The following is a 16,692-nucleotide window of genomic DNA, read 5'->3' on the forward strand; positions in this document are numbered from 1 at the left end:
CAATTAGGCCTAAACCGATCTTCATGGAAAGACTGGAATGAATGGAGATTCATTCTAAAGGTAAGAGAATAGTAGATCATACATAGAAAACAACTAAGGAATGGATCTAACATAGATTAGAATGAAAAACTACAGAAGAGTAAATCATGGCATCAAGGAAAACATAGAGTGAATGGGGATTCACTCTAAGACTAAAAAGATCAGAGGTTGGGTCATTATAGTAGAGTAATACCTTCCTTACAATGAAAACAACAAGTAGAAACAAAAAAGAGAGAATAGATCTAAGAAGTATAAGATCGAATACTAACCTTGTAGAAGAGAAATCAATGGAGGAACCTTGCTTGGATGCTTGCAACCAACCTTGAGCTTGAAGAGAAGACTCTAGGGTTCTTCTCACGTTCTCCAAAAGTTAAGAGGCAAAGTGTTTAGGTTTATACTGAAGTACATACATATATATAGAGGTCCAAAACCTAAAACTTCCAAAAATAGGCAAATTTGTCTCGGGGACTGCCTTGGTTGATGGTATCGACCAAGGAGGATCGAACAGAGGGTCTTCCCTTTGCAAATTGCTGAAATTTTTGGTTTTCAATGCCAACAACTCTTGGGTCCTCAACCAACTTAAGGAAGGGTCTAATCTAACTTCATAGGTTCTCCCAAAGATGTCAACACTGTACTCAAGGTCCAACTTCCAAGTTAAACTCCATTCAAGTCACTTCTCTTTTCAAAACAGACAGGGTCTTTGGATCTATACTATGGGTTTCCAGATTAGGGTTAGATGGGATTTCACAATGTGATTATGTCCTCTCATGGATTGGATACCGGTCTTGAGCGCCATAATTCCCATTGTTGCCACGGTTCACTTGGCCTCAATACCTGCGCCGATAGGGTAAGATATTAAGGGGTTTTTAGCCAAACACTTCAAGACAAGTCCTATGTTTGTCATCCAATAATCATGGAAAGCACTGAGGGGCATAATAGTAAAGCGACACATACCACCTCCACTGATGTCTTGAGATAGAACCACCAAAAGGGCATTCCCCATTCCACAATCACAACCTAGGCAATCACATCGCAATATGTTTCCAAATACAACATTATGTCATAATTCATTCATATCCCAAACATTCTCATTCATAACAAATATGCATATTATATAATGAATATCATAATGAAATTACATAGGCATATCTATCATGAACAAGTCCTAAAATAGTAAATAAGATCATGCATTCAAAAATAGAAAGTAACTGATGTTATTTGTAAGTGAACGTCTTCAACTTGTTGTCGACTTATAACCTTCGAATAGTAGACCAAAAGGTAGGTTCACATTTGCCAAAGAAACCCTAATAATACGATGATTCAATGTTAAGAACAAACCCTAATAATACGATGAATAGAGGTCAAGATAGGGCAACTTGCTGTCTCGGTACCCTTTGGTCGCCTAGCTTGGTTTCCCGGGGCTGCCAAGGCAATCGACCAAAGGTGATGTGTCTAGACGATAAAACCCAAAGTCGGTCTGAAACTCATCGTTTGGGTTCGAAACACTCCAAAATGTGTACAAAAATTCTAAAATAATATTAGGACACTATCTAATATGACTTAGGCATCAATCAAGGTCCACGGAGTGAAAACCTAACAAGTCCTAATATAGGTTTCATCCGAAATCAATCCGCAGATTCACTGAAAGACCATTCACTCTAGGACTAAGATCAAAGTAGAATAAGGTCTGAAAACAACTTAGAATATGATCTAGCATGGATTGGAAATCAACTAATCAAAGAGAATACAATTTTATAGATTCATGCTAGGCTTTTACCAAAATCACATCATGAAGTTCATGGAAGAACTAGAGTGAATGGGGATTCACTCTAAAACTAAGAAAATAGAAGAGTAGGCCATTACAAAAACTTAAGGCCTTCTCCAAATCATCAATGGGTAGACTCAATAGGAGAATGTAGATCTAGAAGAAAGAGAGTGATTGCTAACCTTGAAGAAGGAGATTCATCGAGCGAAAAACTTCACGGATACTTGGGATTCTTCCTTAGCTTTGAAGAGAGTGCTCTAGGGATCCACTGACGTTCTCTGACAGCCTTATGACACAATGACATGAACTAGAACAAAAATTGATTAAATAGGCCTTCGGAAACCTAATTCCCAAAAAGTGACAAAACTGCCCTGATACTGTTTGGTCGTTTGCAGCGACCAAGGCAATCGACCAACCTGTACCTCTATACTTTGGTCATTCAAATGTCCTAACTTCAACTTGGGTACTTTTTCAAGTTATAGTAAGGTCTCACCTGCTTTTCTGGGACCTTCCAATTGTGTCAACATCGTGCTCTTGGTCCACTCACCACGTCCATCATCCTTCAAGCTAGATATTCTTCCGAAATTAGACAAGGTTTCAACCATAGCAACATCACCATCTACTTCCATTGGTTCCAGGTTAGATCCCATGGGTTCAATATGGATGGCCCACAACAGTCTTCTTCCTTCACTTCGGGTCTTCGGACCTACAATATAGATTTCCGAGTTTGGACTGTGAGGGATTTCACAGCTACTGAAATGATCTGGCTTCAATCCCTTTTGCACGAACTCCATGAATTTTGGTTGATGCACTAGTTTTATAGTGTGACAATGTGAGGGCCACGTATCTCACAGTGAATTGGGTTTTTCAAGCTCGCACCGAATGCCTAAAAGACTTCCACTTTGTCCTTGAAAAGGATGCTAAAAGGGATCTTCTGGTCCAATTCTTATCCACAAGATCTAGTTCACGGTCAATCCGAATTTTGAATGATCATAGTCCGAATTTCAAATCTATCACTACCATAACCACGGGTGATACTAAACCAAACCAATGACATCAATTTGGTTATCCATAATCCCCCCTCTTGATTAGATCAGCCCTTTTCACGAAAGCAGGGTTTCCTTTTCGAATCTGATCTCACCAAGATCATAAAAAGGTAGACAATGCAATAGAAGGATCAAGAACAACCAAAGGGGAACACTAATCTACTTTTATCATAGCTTAAAGTGAAGTATGAGTGAACAGGGAATCACTTACCTCAACTAGATCAACTATGAAGGACAGCAGAACCTTCTGGAATGCTAATAACACTTCAGATCACCTTCCAGCACGTCTCCACAGCCGTCTAACCTCCAAAAACAGTAATCCCGAATATAATATTCGTAAAATAGGCGAAGGTTACTATTTATAGGAGTCTGGGGGCAAAATAGGGCAAAACCCTACAACTAGGACCGGGCAGTCGCTTGGGGCGGTCGCTTGGTCTAATCAACCGCCACTAGAAACCGCCCCCAAGTATATTGCTATACAAGGGTGCTTTGCTTAGGGGGTTGATGTCCAAGTACAACCTAACCTTAAAGAACACATGGGGGAGGTATTATCTTCATTCCGGACATCTCCAGACATCACTTGCCTTATAGAAGTCCAACTACCAAGCAAGGCAGGCTCTTCATCAAAAGAATCCAGATCCATGGGTTTAGGGTATGGATCATGGACTTCTATCCGGACACTTCACAAATTTACCCGGCTAGACCTTCGGGTTCTCTGACCTGCATTACGGATCCCGGGTTAGAAATATGGGGGTTGTTACAACAAACCCGGGTTGATATACATGTAATGCATTACCACTCAATTCTCAACACTTCACATTAACAATCATAATTTGAAATGAAAATGAATAATGCAGAGCATAACCAAATAAAGTCATATTACCTCTTATACGTGCATATTCCACCATACCAATCATAAGAATACACATGACAATTATAATAAATGAAATAAAATATGAGTTAAATACGCAAATGCATAATGATCTATTCCTCACCTGTCAACGACAAAAGTAATCTCTAAGAATCCAAGAAATCCACAAATTAAAGTGCTAACAAGCTACACGAACCCTAGAAAACGTGTAAATTAACTTAGGTTTAAGTTGGAGACAAAACTAGGCATCAATAGGGTCAAAAGCACACCATGCGAACAAGGGCAGGTGATTTAGACTCATCAGGACCAGTCGATCACCCCTTGGGCTGCAAACGGAAGTGGTAAAATCTTGCTCATTTCGTAACTCCAAGTTTTGGGGACTTTTGGGGCTTCAATGGAATAGATTTTATGTCCCAAAATCAACCTTAAAACACAACATAAAAACCCCCCAATTTGATTAACAGTGTTGCCTGCCGACATCTCTGAGATGATGAATCGGTCTCAAATGGAGAAAATAACACGATTCACCACATAATGGGGTTGTGAGACATGCTAGGAAACATAAACATATATTCAATTACTTCAACTACCAACATTCACCTTCATTTATGCCAACCACCATTCTATATAACTCAAAAGAATAGTTGCAAAGAGGGTTTTAGAGGTTTCCTTATCTTAACACACGATTATCCTTGTAACTCACGCTTTGGCACCCCCAGTCACTCAATGACACCACTAATTCCCAAGGTTTTAGATTCCAAGAACATAAAATATTCATTTGAGAGACAAAAGAACAATAGAATAGAGTTTCCAAACCCAAAATCCTGAAAATACCCTTTTCTAGGTAGGGGGCGGTTAGTCAGTTGGATCAATTGCCCCTAGGAGACCGCCCCTAGAACTTCTTCATCAAATGTGGTTTCTATTGGGCTTTGGAGGGTAGACTCCTCTAAACATGTTTACTTAATGTCATACTTTACCTTGACATTGGTTCTTCTTACCTCGATTTTCTTGTGTGCCAGAATTGCCTTTTTACCCATCCGGGTTGGCTAACTCTCTCCTTCCAAAATCATCTAAGGTGGCTGGGTCATATCTTACCTCGTCCATGTCCATAGGTTTATTTTCTGAACTCTCAGTCTCAACTCGAATGGTCCAAAGTTGCCTTCTACTGGCACTCTGGGTTCTTGAACCTGAAATGATGGGTAATCGGATTAGAATTCTAGGGGATTTTACACTTACGCCTTTGCTCATTCTAACCTTGCACCTAAGTGTTATAATTAGGTTCAAAGTTTGTCAATCCCCAAAAACACACGTAATACCCTCACATCTGTTGCATCTACAAAGGTGCCTCCCACCCCAGCCACCCCTGGATTGCCATGCGAGGTTCCATCAATATTCAACGTATCTGATCCTTGTAGCAGCCTTTATCAGGCAAAAAGACTTCCTGTGGTGTACATAATCCCAACACCTTCAAGTTTAGGCCTAGAAATCTTGCATTATGAAGCTTCTAGGTGATATGTTCTTACCCATTAGTGTCTCTGGCATCTAATCTCCATTAAAACTTGGTATCTCAACTCTAGACTGAATGCCAATCTCCACCAGATCTTCTTGAGCATTGTTCTAACCACAAGAATAGTGGATGCGGACACATCTTTGCAGTCATGCATCCCTCGAATCACTTCATCGCAATTAATATCCCTACACCCTTTTAAAAACTCCATCAATAGGAGTGGGATCTCTACAAAACTCCAAATTTTGAAGTAGAACCCTTCCAACACGCAACAGAAAATAGACACCACAAACGTAAATCATTTAAATCTTTCGATGGTGCACAACCTTGCATAACTTAGACCCTGATGCCATTGAGATATCGAGCTTCACCACAGCTTCATCAACTAAGAGCTTCCCATGCACAAGCTGCCAACTAAAAAGAGCATGGCATGGCAAGTGATCTGATTTCCAAATCAAAGAAAGCCAATCCACCTTAATTTGGAATTTCCCCCCGTAATGTCATCCCACCACTTCATCGATCACAGTTTTCCCATTCAACATTTAGTTTATTTGAGACTTGGACATAATTCATCTTTAGAAACTAGTTCTTGAACAAAGAGTCTAGACCCACCACCTGCTTGGCGGTGGGGGAACCGATCCCAACCGTCCATGGGGCTTGGGTTCTACACCCTAGAGGTAGGGCCTACCCCCATGTTTAGCTGAGATTGTCTACCACCCTCTCTACTACTTTTTTCTTTTTGATAAATCCACCACCTTCACCACTAGGACCATAGATACCTACTCTTGAAAAGTGGAGATCCTCTCTACCGAGGCGGACAATCCTCCCATCCACCTGCACTCACATGTCACCTGCCCATGGTACACTAGCAAGCTCTGTGTCAGGTCTTATGTGAGTGTGGGAGGATGGAAGGATTGCCCACTTGGGTGAAGAGGATCACTTTGTCCGTGTACCATGAGCATGCCACGTGTGAGTGTGGGAGGATGGAAAGACAGCCTACCCAAGGGAAGAGGATTTGGACTCACTCCTGAAAGGGTGGCAAGTAGCTATAAAATTTCATTTCAGGCTACTCACATGTCACAACCAATATGAGATTATTACTTCCACTTTTTGTGAATATAAACCTCACATGTTAACGAAGTTTTGAAAACGAAAAGGAGAAAATGTTTCATGTCTATTTTGCTAATTCAGCTGGGTGAACAAGTAACCTATTGGATAGAGACGGAAAGCAGCAGAGTAATCAGTTTAAGTCCAGTTCAGCTCTCTGGAAGTCATTCTCCAAAATTTTGATTTCCCTCAATCCTGTTGTCCCATTAGCTTATTGCACAGGTCAGTGCCTCATACGTCCTATCAACGCTTACCTTCAGAAATTGCTTCTTCAATCCGAAATCTTCTTTGAGTTTAAACATCATTAGGTGTGATTTGCTGTTGACTCTGGTTGTGCTTGCTGGGTTCTGAAGATCTCAGGATTTTGCTACAACTCCTTGTCCTAACTGGATAGTTCTGTTCAAGTATTATGTGATCTAGTAACTTTGGAGGAAGCTATGGAGCTCAGGAAGGAAAAGATAATGAGGTGATAATTATGGTTGACGGTTCTTTCTCCTGTGATTAAATCTTCTTTAGGATTTCATTTTCAACTGGTGTAATGGGTTTGTTTTGTACTTGCAGTATTTATCCTGATCAAAGAAATGAGTTCCCTCAACTACAAACACACTCATCCATATACGATGCTGCTTCAGCGCCTCTTCTTAGATCTAATGGCCGTCGTCAAGGCAGAAAAAGTGGAACAGGAGGTTTCAGAAGTAAGGTGACTGAGGTTCTGAAGCTCGGGTGGCCTAAAATATTTTCAGACAATTATGAAGAGTCATGGAAGAAGAAGAAGATACTTGATCCAGGGAGTGATACAGTATTGCACTGGAACCTGATTTTCGTGTTCTCATCTTTGCTGGCTTTAATAGTAGATCCAATTTTTCTTTACTTGCCAGTGATAGTTGGACAAGGGAACTCGTCTTGTATGAAGATGGATATGAATCTGGGGACCATACTGACATATTTCAGAACAATTACTGACTTCTTCTATCTGTTTCATGTCCTCATAAAGTTCAGGATTGCATATGTTGCACCTACTTCTCAAGGCTTTGGAAGGGGTGAGCTTGTAATGGATCCTCGGATGATTGCAAGAAGATATTTAAGAACAGATTTCTTCATGGATCTCACTGCTGCTCTACCTCTTCCACAGGTTAGCTTTGTAATATCATTCTACTTTTTCTTGTGAGTTTTAGGATCATTCTATTTCTGATTTCATTTATCAATATTTCTTCAATTATCAATATCAAAGGCATAAGGAGAGAGTTTTCTTCAAAGGATTCAACCCAAAATCGCTTATCAGTGAACAATAATAAAACAAGTAAACTAAATACAGTTCTAGTTTTGACAATTTCACCGATGGATTTTGATCCTCAAACTCTTGTAGAGCAACTAAGAATTAAAACTGCAAATTTTTGTACATGCAGGTTTTGATCTGGTTAATAATTCCAGCCCGTAATGACTCCCACATTAATCAAACCAGCATTGATCTTGTGCTAATGGTTCTTCTCCAATATATTCCGAGATTATATCAAATTTTTCCCATGGGTTCTGAAATTATCAAAGCTGCACGAGTCATTTCAAAGACTGCCTGGGTTGGTGCAGTGTATAATATGCTATTGTACTTAATAGCCAGTCATGTAAGTATATAATTTGATCTACCAAATCATGCACAAGACACCGCAAACCACATAAGCCTTGAACATTTTGATTCTAAATTTGCAGGTTTTTGGGGCAGCATGGTATTTGCTAGCACTCGAGCGTTACGCTGTATGTTGGGAATCAAGTTGCATAAATGAAGTTGGGTGCAGTACAAGTTATTTAGACTGTAAATCATTGCAGAATGCTAACCGCATACTTTGGGAAAAAAACACAACCGTGTTTGATAGCTGTGATGTCCAGAGTCAAAATCTCAGTTTCAATTTCGGAATGTTTAACTTTCTACTTAGTAATAACATTCCCTCCATTGATCTCCTCAGTAAATCCTTATTCTGTTTCTGGTGGGGGTTACAAAATTTGAGGTAAAATTCTATTACACTTGTAATCGTTTTGGATATCTTGTGTTTCGATACCATTTTGTGATCCATATTAATCTGATTTATTTTCTTCTTCTCTGTCAGTTGCTATGCCCAGGTGGTGATAACAAGCACCTATCTTGGGGAGAATATATTTTCCATATCTGTTGCACTTGCAGGTCTTATTTTATTTGCTCATTTGATTGGCAACACACAGGTATATATCTTTAAACTATATAAGAATTGTACCTCAATTTTCACCAAGTAATTGTTTGTAAATGCTTATCTTTTCTTGCGTAGACCTACTTAGCATCCATCACTGGAAGGGTTGATGAGTGGAGACTCAAACGAAGGGACATAGAAGAATGGATGAGCCATCGCCAACTCCCTCAAGATTTGAGAGCACGCGTCGAGAGTTATATTCAGTATCAATGGCTTGCTACCAAAGGAGCTGATGAAGAAGCCATCCTCCATTCCTTACCAGCCGACATTCGCCGAGACATCAAACGCCATCTTTGTTTGGACCTTGTTCGTCGGGTATAATTATATCTCCTATCAATTTATTACTTACTCTTTATGATTAACTACTGAACTTCTTAGTGAATTAGGTACAATATTATTTCCTTACAGTCTCTTAATTAGTATTGATTAAGTTCCTATTTGCAGGTTTCCTTTTTCTCACAGATGGATGAGCAGCTGCTTGATGCCATATGTGAGTGTCTGGTATCTTACTTGAGCACCAAAGAAACCTATATTGTCCGTGAAGGCGACAAAGTAACTGAGATGCTCTTTATCATCAGAGGGACATTGGAAAGTTCTACCACTGATGGAGGAAGAAGAGGTTTCTTTAATTCCATCATTTTGAGACCAGGTGACTTCTGTGGGGAGGAATTGCTTGAATGGGCTTTGCTCGATAAATCCACTCTTAACTTGCCTTCATCAACAAGGACTGTCAAAGCCCTTAAAAAAGTGGAAGCATTTGCCTTGAAAGCAGAAGATCTCAAGTTTGTAGTAAACCAGTTCAGACGGTACTTCAAAAGCAAGAAGCTACAACATACTTTCCGATTCTACTCTCACCATTGGAGGACATGGGCTGCTTGCTTCATACAGACGGCTTGGCATCAGTACAAGAGAAGGAACACTACAAAGATACAAAACCTAGGGGTTGCAATCATTGTTTCGATGTTTGCCGGCAACAGCTCGAGGATGGCAACTCAGAAGATCAATGGAGTTGAGGTTCCATTACAAAAGCCTGAAGAGCCAGAGTACTTAACTGAGCCTGATGATGAATAGCAAGTGTCTTGTACAGCAACAAACATTCGAAGCTGTCAACTAATAATTACACTGTGTGCATTAATGAGTATTTAAGTATATATGTGAATGACATCTCTATAGGTATACTTAGAACTTGTACCTAGTTTTAAGATTGATTTGCCTCCACATACTTTAGTGCAACCAGAATGACCTATTTTCTAAGATTTGTGATGGAAGTAGAGGATTTGGGTCTCGTTGAGCTACTCGCTGATCTCCTCTATCAGTGTGGGTTTGGGGCAAGCTCCCACTGTATGGTATGACCCAACCTAGTGGATCAATCCATCTATCTCTTTGGAACACTATTTATAAACCTGACATCCTCTTGTAATATATATAAGTATGAGATTGGAGGAATAATTTCGATTTAGGGTTTTTGGGTAAGAACTTGTAATGCCATTTTGGGTGTTTTGAAAGATCTCAATTGTAATTTTCTTCCACACATGGTAAAGTTCTTCAGTTTCGCCTATTGATGTAACACATCGAGTGGTGTGGTGTGTAAACTAAGCTAAATATTTGTGTTTTTACCTTGTTTTGTTTGTGTTTGTTCATCTTGGAGTTTACAACAACAACAAGCATTGTCTCAATTAAATGGGGTCCACTACATCCAATTGACTATGTTTGAGACTATATATACTAGATACAAGGCCTAAGCTAGCATATCCTTTCTCACTACTTCTCCTAAGATTATCTTAGGTTTACCTCTAGTTCTTCTAATTCTTTCAATCTAGATTAAATTGCTTTGCCACACATGGGCATTTATAGACCTCTGTTGAACAAACGCTTTTTGTAGCTTATCATTTGTCGGAGCTACTCTTGAACCAACTCTAATATAATAATATTGATCTTATATTTCCTAGTTTTGCCACTCATCCATCTTTGTATCTTCATTAAATTCTGCAACATTGAGTTTATCTATTTGACTTAACAGCCCAAAACTTTGCACCATACATTATAGTTGGTTGTATGACAGTCCTATAGAATTTTTCTTTGAGCTTTTAAGGAATACATCGATCACATAAGACCCTAAATGCGCCTCTCAACTTCATCCATCTTATTTTTATTTTTTAGGAAACATCATCTTTTATATCAGCTGTTTTTTTTTTTTATGATTGAGCCAGTGTACCTCAAATAATCGCTTTGTGGAATCTCCTTTTCATCAAATTTCACCACCTCATCATTTGCCTGATCACAACCATAGTTGCACACTAGATATTCCGTCTTCCTTTTATTTAGTTTAAAGCCTTTTTTATTCCAAACTTGTTTTCTATGAATTTTAATCCTTCCAAGTATCTCATTTATCAAAACAATATCATTAACAAAAAGCATGCATAAGGAACCTCATTTTGAATGTATTTGGTTAATTCATCCATATAAGTGCAAATACATATAGTCTTAAAGCTGATCCTTGATGTAGCTCAACTGTAATTGAGAAGTCACTACCTTGTTCATCCACCATTCTTACACTTGTCCACTGAACCATCATACATATTTTTAAGTATGTCCACGTCAACATTTATTTTTTCTATTACTTGCCAAATTAACGCTCTAAGGACTCTATGCATGATGAGCCTTTTTAAGTTAACAAAAACCATATGAATATCTTTCCTACACTTTTTATACTTTTATATAAGTCTCCTAATAAGGTAAATATCTTCTATTGTAAATCTTCCCCGCATAAAACCAAATTGCTTCTCCTTAATAGTGGTCATCACTTGTCCTAGACTGGTTTCAACTACTCTCTCCCATGATTTATGACTCATCAGTTTGATGCCTCCATATCTTTTCTTTTGTTTTTTTGGTTTTTTTGTTTTTTGGTAGAATACCTCTATAGTGATTACAACTTTGAATATCTCCTCCATTTTCATAAATCTGAACCATGATGCTTCTCCATACTTTTGTCATTTTCCTAGTTCTCATAATCTTATTAAACAAGTTATAGGTAGTCAAGCCAGCCCATAGATTCTTTAGCTTTTCCATACTTCTATTGGGATTTTAGTGGGACATTGCACCTAGCATACTATCATCCTTATTAAAACTTCCTTTACTTATCGAAATACTCAGTATGTATGTACGAAAATTAGTACCATGAAAACTTTTGTAATCCTCTGAATCACAGATACTTGAAGTATGTTCATTTAGTAAACTAGAGAATATGTTTCTCATCTCTTCTTGTTGTCCTCATCACATACTTGTACTTTGTTATCATCTTCACTTTTAATACATCTAACATGGTCTAGATCTTCACTGAAAAAGAAAAAAATGGTCTAGATCTCTACTCTTCTTGTCCTTTATTTTAGCTATCTTATATATAGTTTTTTCCCGCCCTTCCTTCTTGTCTAGCTTATTATATAAATTTTCATACTTCTTCTCCTTTTCTTTCCACACAATTTCTTAGCTTTATTTCTAGTTAATTTATACCATCGCGGATCCTCTACATCCTTTGTAATTTGCCATATTTTAAAACTAGCTTTTGTGTAATAGCTGCTTGAATCTCACCATCTCACCACCAAGTTTCACTATAAGAATGACGCTTTCCTTTAGAGTTGTTCTCAATAAATTAATTACTGAAACCCAAAGAAAGGGCATTAGGGTATCATCTTTGTGATTATAACGTGCGAACAAACACTACAATTTAAGCCTGCACGAGCCACATATGTTAAATTATCATGATAATGATTGTGAGAAATGCAACAAACCATGTTATTTTTTTTTCGCATTGTGAGCATCCAGGGGTTGTAGAGTAACACTTCTATTCCATTCCTTGTTTTTAGGTAAGAAATAATTTTTTCTATTTCTATGCATTTTCTGTTTTTCTTGGTCCTGTGAAGTCATTAATGTTATGCAAGAAAAAGGGGTTTTGGATTGAAGGGTTGAAGACAAAGCTTGAAAAAGAACTTCAAAAGTCAAAAGTGGGGAGAATGTTTGTTATGTTTTGCCTTCAAATGACCTGATTGCCTCTGCATGCCATCATGTTTCTTCGCCTTTTCTAGATAAGGTTTTTATTTTTGACAAGGTATTTCTCAAAGTGGGCTTAAAACTGTGCCAAAACATCATCTCATTTCAAAAATGAAAAAATAAACACAAGAAACAGGCTGGATTACCATACATTATTTGGATTGTTTCAATTCCCAAAAAATAGTAACATTAAGGGTTGTGTGGTAATGTTTCTATTTCATTTTCCTATTGTTAAATAAGAAACAAAATTTCTTGTTTCCATGCATTTTCACTGTTTCTCTATATTTCTAGATGTTGAAATAATGTATGGTTATGTTACACAAGGAAAACAAAATGTTCCTTTAACCAAAAAACAAATGAAGTAAGGAAGGAATTTTGAGTCCTTAGGGTTTCAAAGTAGAAGGTTATGTTTTCATATCAAAAAGACAAGAATGCTTCCGTTGAAAGACTTTTTTTTCCTTTTTCTTTTTCCGGTGAAAAGTGCACTCAAAACTATGCAGAAGCATTGGTTCATTTTAAAAAATGAAAAGAAAAAAAAAAAAAGAATCATCCTGCCATGGATTATATATATGATTTTGATTATTTCTATTAAAAAAAATCCAAAAAACACAAGAAACAAGGTTTAACGTTATTTATTTTTATTTTTGGTAGGTAAACAAGAACATTACCATACAACCCTCAATTGGCCATTTTAGCATGTTCTATGCTATGCTTAAATCACAAACAATTTTACTAGACAATAAGAATAACCAACCATAAACATATAAAACATGACAACAATCGGACAACTCAACAAAAAAGAAGGAGATGTTTGTTAAATTACATTTCTAACAAAAAGGAGAGAAAAAAAATCATGCTATCATCATTTTTGAGATGTTTATGGTTCTGATAATCTCATTGTCATCTAATTAATGTTCTTAATGGTTTCGAAGAGTGAATCATATAAATTGAAAACCTGAAATAGTCTAAAATATATCTTTCAACAATGAAATTCCAAAGGGAGTGGGTGGAATGTGGTGCCTGAGATCATTCAAATTATTAGTGAAAATTGATTAATTTTATTCTAATTAAGAGAATATTCTAGGATCTATTTTAGAGTCTGAACATACCAAATGGTAAAAAGTTCGCAAGCTATCATGTTGTTGGGGATTTTACTTATTGTCTGTGATCGATAAGTTGTCTTGTTTTGATTGGAAAATTAATGATAATGTGGGCGTGGGCGTGGAAGACCTAAATACCTAATTCAAATTCCTTGTTTGTTTGTAACTTTGTTGCTTGTTTATATCACTTTGTTCTTATTAAGTGATCTTATTGGGTTGCTCAGCTCATCCAATGGTTTTTGAGGTCTTATTTATTTATTTTATTTGTTTGGTAACTAGCTCTTGGTTGAGTATGCCATTGTTAGAATTGAAGGGCTTTCTTCCAACTTAAATTTTTTTTAGCTGATTTGGATTTAAAGTGAATTTTAGTGGCTAAATAATGGTTTTTTATTTTTATTTTTTGGATTGTTGTCTTTGGTGGTGTTGTGACTAAACCATTTTTTGGGTAGGAACTAATCCATTCAATTTATCCAAAAAAGAAGAAGAAGAAGAAGAAGAAGAAGAAGAAAAATAACTCATTCAATCAAATGGTTTCAAAATCAAAACCTCGACTGTTTACATGTTTCCGGTTTCGACGGTTTCGGTAAGTCGGTTTACATATTTAGGATAATTATTCATGCCCTCTTGTATTGTAGCTTAGTTATTATCTTATCTATGTAATTTTGAAGTTATTAATCTAATCTTAATTTTGTACAAATTATTGATGCATGCATGTCGCTATGCTCCATTAGTTAATTGATGACATTGGAAAATAATGACCTGGTGTCTTTGTATTTTTCAAAAACCCCAAAATAATCTTGAGGTTTGTTGTTATTTAGGGATAATTATTGATACCCTTGTGTTATAATTTAATTACTAATTGGACCATGCTCTTTTTGAAATTACTATTTGTCCTCTCAATTTTAATTGTCTAAAAGACTACTAAGGTTGGGTTTACAATGTTCATTTCACCTTTCGCTAAAATTAAGAAGCCAAAAGATGATATTACATTGATTTCCATGAAATACCAATTTTGCACATATGTTCTAGTCATGTTGAATTTGAAAGAGTCAAATTCTGATTATACTACGTAAAGGGTAAATAACTATAACAAACCTCAAAGGTTATTTACGGATTTTTGAAAAATACAAAGATGTCATTTCATCAATTAGCTATTGGAACTTAATTATAGGAGGTATCAATAATTTCAGGCAAAGCATGGGGTTGGCTTAGTAATTTCAAAAAAATACAAGGGATAAGATAATAATTATATTATAACATAAATGCATCAGTAATTCTATCAAAGGGCAAAATGGACATTATAAATCCAACCTTTATAGCTTCTTAATGCTATTAGAAGTGAGGGGTGATAGAAATTTCATAAATAGATGAACTTGAATAATAATTAAGCAATAATACAAGGGGGCAACAATAATTATCTCTATTTATTTACATTTTCTCCTCTTTATGAACTAAGGAGTGGGAAAGGGATATCGATCTCTTGATGACTTATGTACTACTTGTTTTCTTAGCTAATGAAGTTCTTCCTCTTGACACACCAGAAGAGAGAGAGAGAGAAAAAAAAGGAAAAAAAGAGTGGAAAAATGAGTAGACACATCCAATATTAGAAGGGCAAAATGGGCATTGCACATCCAACTTGTATCAAACACAGAAGGAAAAATCGGTGATTTCGGAGCTGGGCTGAATGAACCCAGCACCAAAACTCGATCCGGCTGAATATCTCGCCGATTTCTTGGCGATATCTTGCCCTTTTTTTGTAATTTCTTGCTGTTTATCAACGATTTCGGCGATAAACACTGAATTTCGCTGCTGCTGGGGCCGGTAGCAGTCTCTGGCTGTGCGTCACCATGCTCGCAGCAAGCGATCTGTACATCTTCCTAGAGAGAAAAAGAGAAGGAGAGAGAGAGAAAGCTTGGCGTTGAGAAGAAATACTTGCAGAGAGAGGTTAGGGATGATGAGTGGGAGAGAGAGAGTTACAAAGAGACGGAAATTCGGTTGTCGCGTTGGTAGCATCAATATTGCGGAGAAGGTTCTGACCTGCCATCCATTACTACCATAGAGGCGTACCTGTAAAGCTCGCCACAGAAGAACTTGGACTGCTAGAAGCTGGGGTTGTTCTGCGGTGTGCACCAAAAGCTCGTAGCAACCATTTGTTTTTTTGGGGAAACCAAAAATAAAAAAAAAAAAAAAAAAGATGGAAAAAATGGAGAAGAAGAAGGACGGAGAGAGAAGTGGAAGATGGAAAATGGAGAATAGGGACGGAAGAGATGGAGAGGAAAGTGAAAACGAAGTGAGCGAGAGAGATGATGAGGGAAGATGAGGCGATGAGAGGGTTCGGAAAACACAGATCGAAGTGAAGAACTTCAGATCTGGTTTTTGAAACTAGAGAAAGAGAAGACAAAAAAAAAAAAAAATGCCGATCTAAAGTTCAGATGCGAGCAGAGGAGGGAGGGGAAGAAGGTGGGAAGAGGAGGAGAGGAGGAGAAAAGAGAAAAGGAGGCGGAGAGACTACAGAGGCCGAGTCTCTTCGCCTCAAATGGCGGGATGGTGGAGGGCATTCAGCGTGGGCGGGAGGCTAGGGTTTCTCAGCTAAGCAATAGCAAGTAAGAGTTACACAAAAAATTAGTGAAAAAAACGTCGAGACAATGGAAATGTTTTACTAAGAAGTGTTGGTCATTGTCAACTAATAAGGAATTTTGTGATGGTAACATCCATCATGTTACATCCAATTCTTATAGTTGGTATTTTCCTACCAACTCCATTAGAATTGGATCCCAAGGGAGAATGGTCTCGACATTTATGCTTCTTCAAGCCCAACTTGGGGCTGTTTAGTTTCGTTAGGTATTGGAAGTTGGAAAGCCATATCTCTACAAATCCAAGTGGAAACTGGAAAATCGGGTTTTAACCAGGCGACTCACCTAATCCGGGTCAAAATTTTGAAGAAAAGGAGGGAACAAAACTGGTCCTTCCATGTCTATTTTGGTAATTAAGCAG

At 37.5% G+C, this 16,692-nt stretch overlaps 1 protein-coding gene across 1 annotated transcript; it reads left to right on the top strand.

Annotated features, from left to right (window-relative positions):
- Positions 1–6,335: 6,335 nt before the first annotated feature.
- LOC149018532 (putative cyclic nucleotide-gated ion channel 14) lies at positions 6,336–10,142 on the top strand. The gene is made up of 7 exons (XM_089154380.1): positions 6,336–6,801; positions 6,897–7,467; positions 7,742–7,954; positions 8,040–8,335; positions 8,435–8,546; positions 8,630–8,866; positions 8,996–10,142. The coding sequence occupies exons 1-7, from the start codon at positions 6,773–6,775 to the stop codon at positions 9,620–9,622; spliced, it is 2,085 nt and encodes a 694-aa protein (XP_089010506.1). The 5' UTR covers positions 6,336–6,772; the 3' UTR covers positions 9,623–10,142.
- Positions 10,143–16,692: the final 6,550 nt, after the last annotated feature.

Source organism: Hakea prostrata, chromosome 4 (assembly GCF_041222555.1).
Source record: "Hakea prostrata isolate BN-2017 chromosome 4, UWA_Hpros_2, whole genome shotgun sequence".
NCBI classification, from domain to species: Eukaryota; Viridiplantae; Streptophyta; class Magnoliopsida; order Proteales; family Proteaceae; genus Hakea; species Hakea prostrata.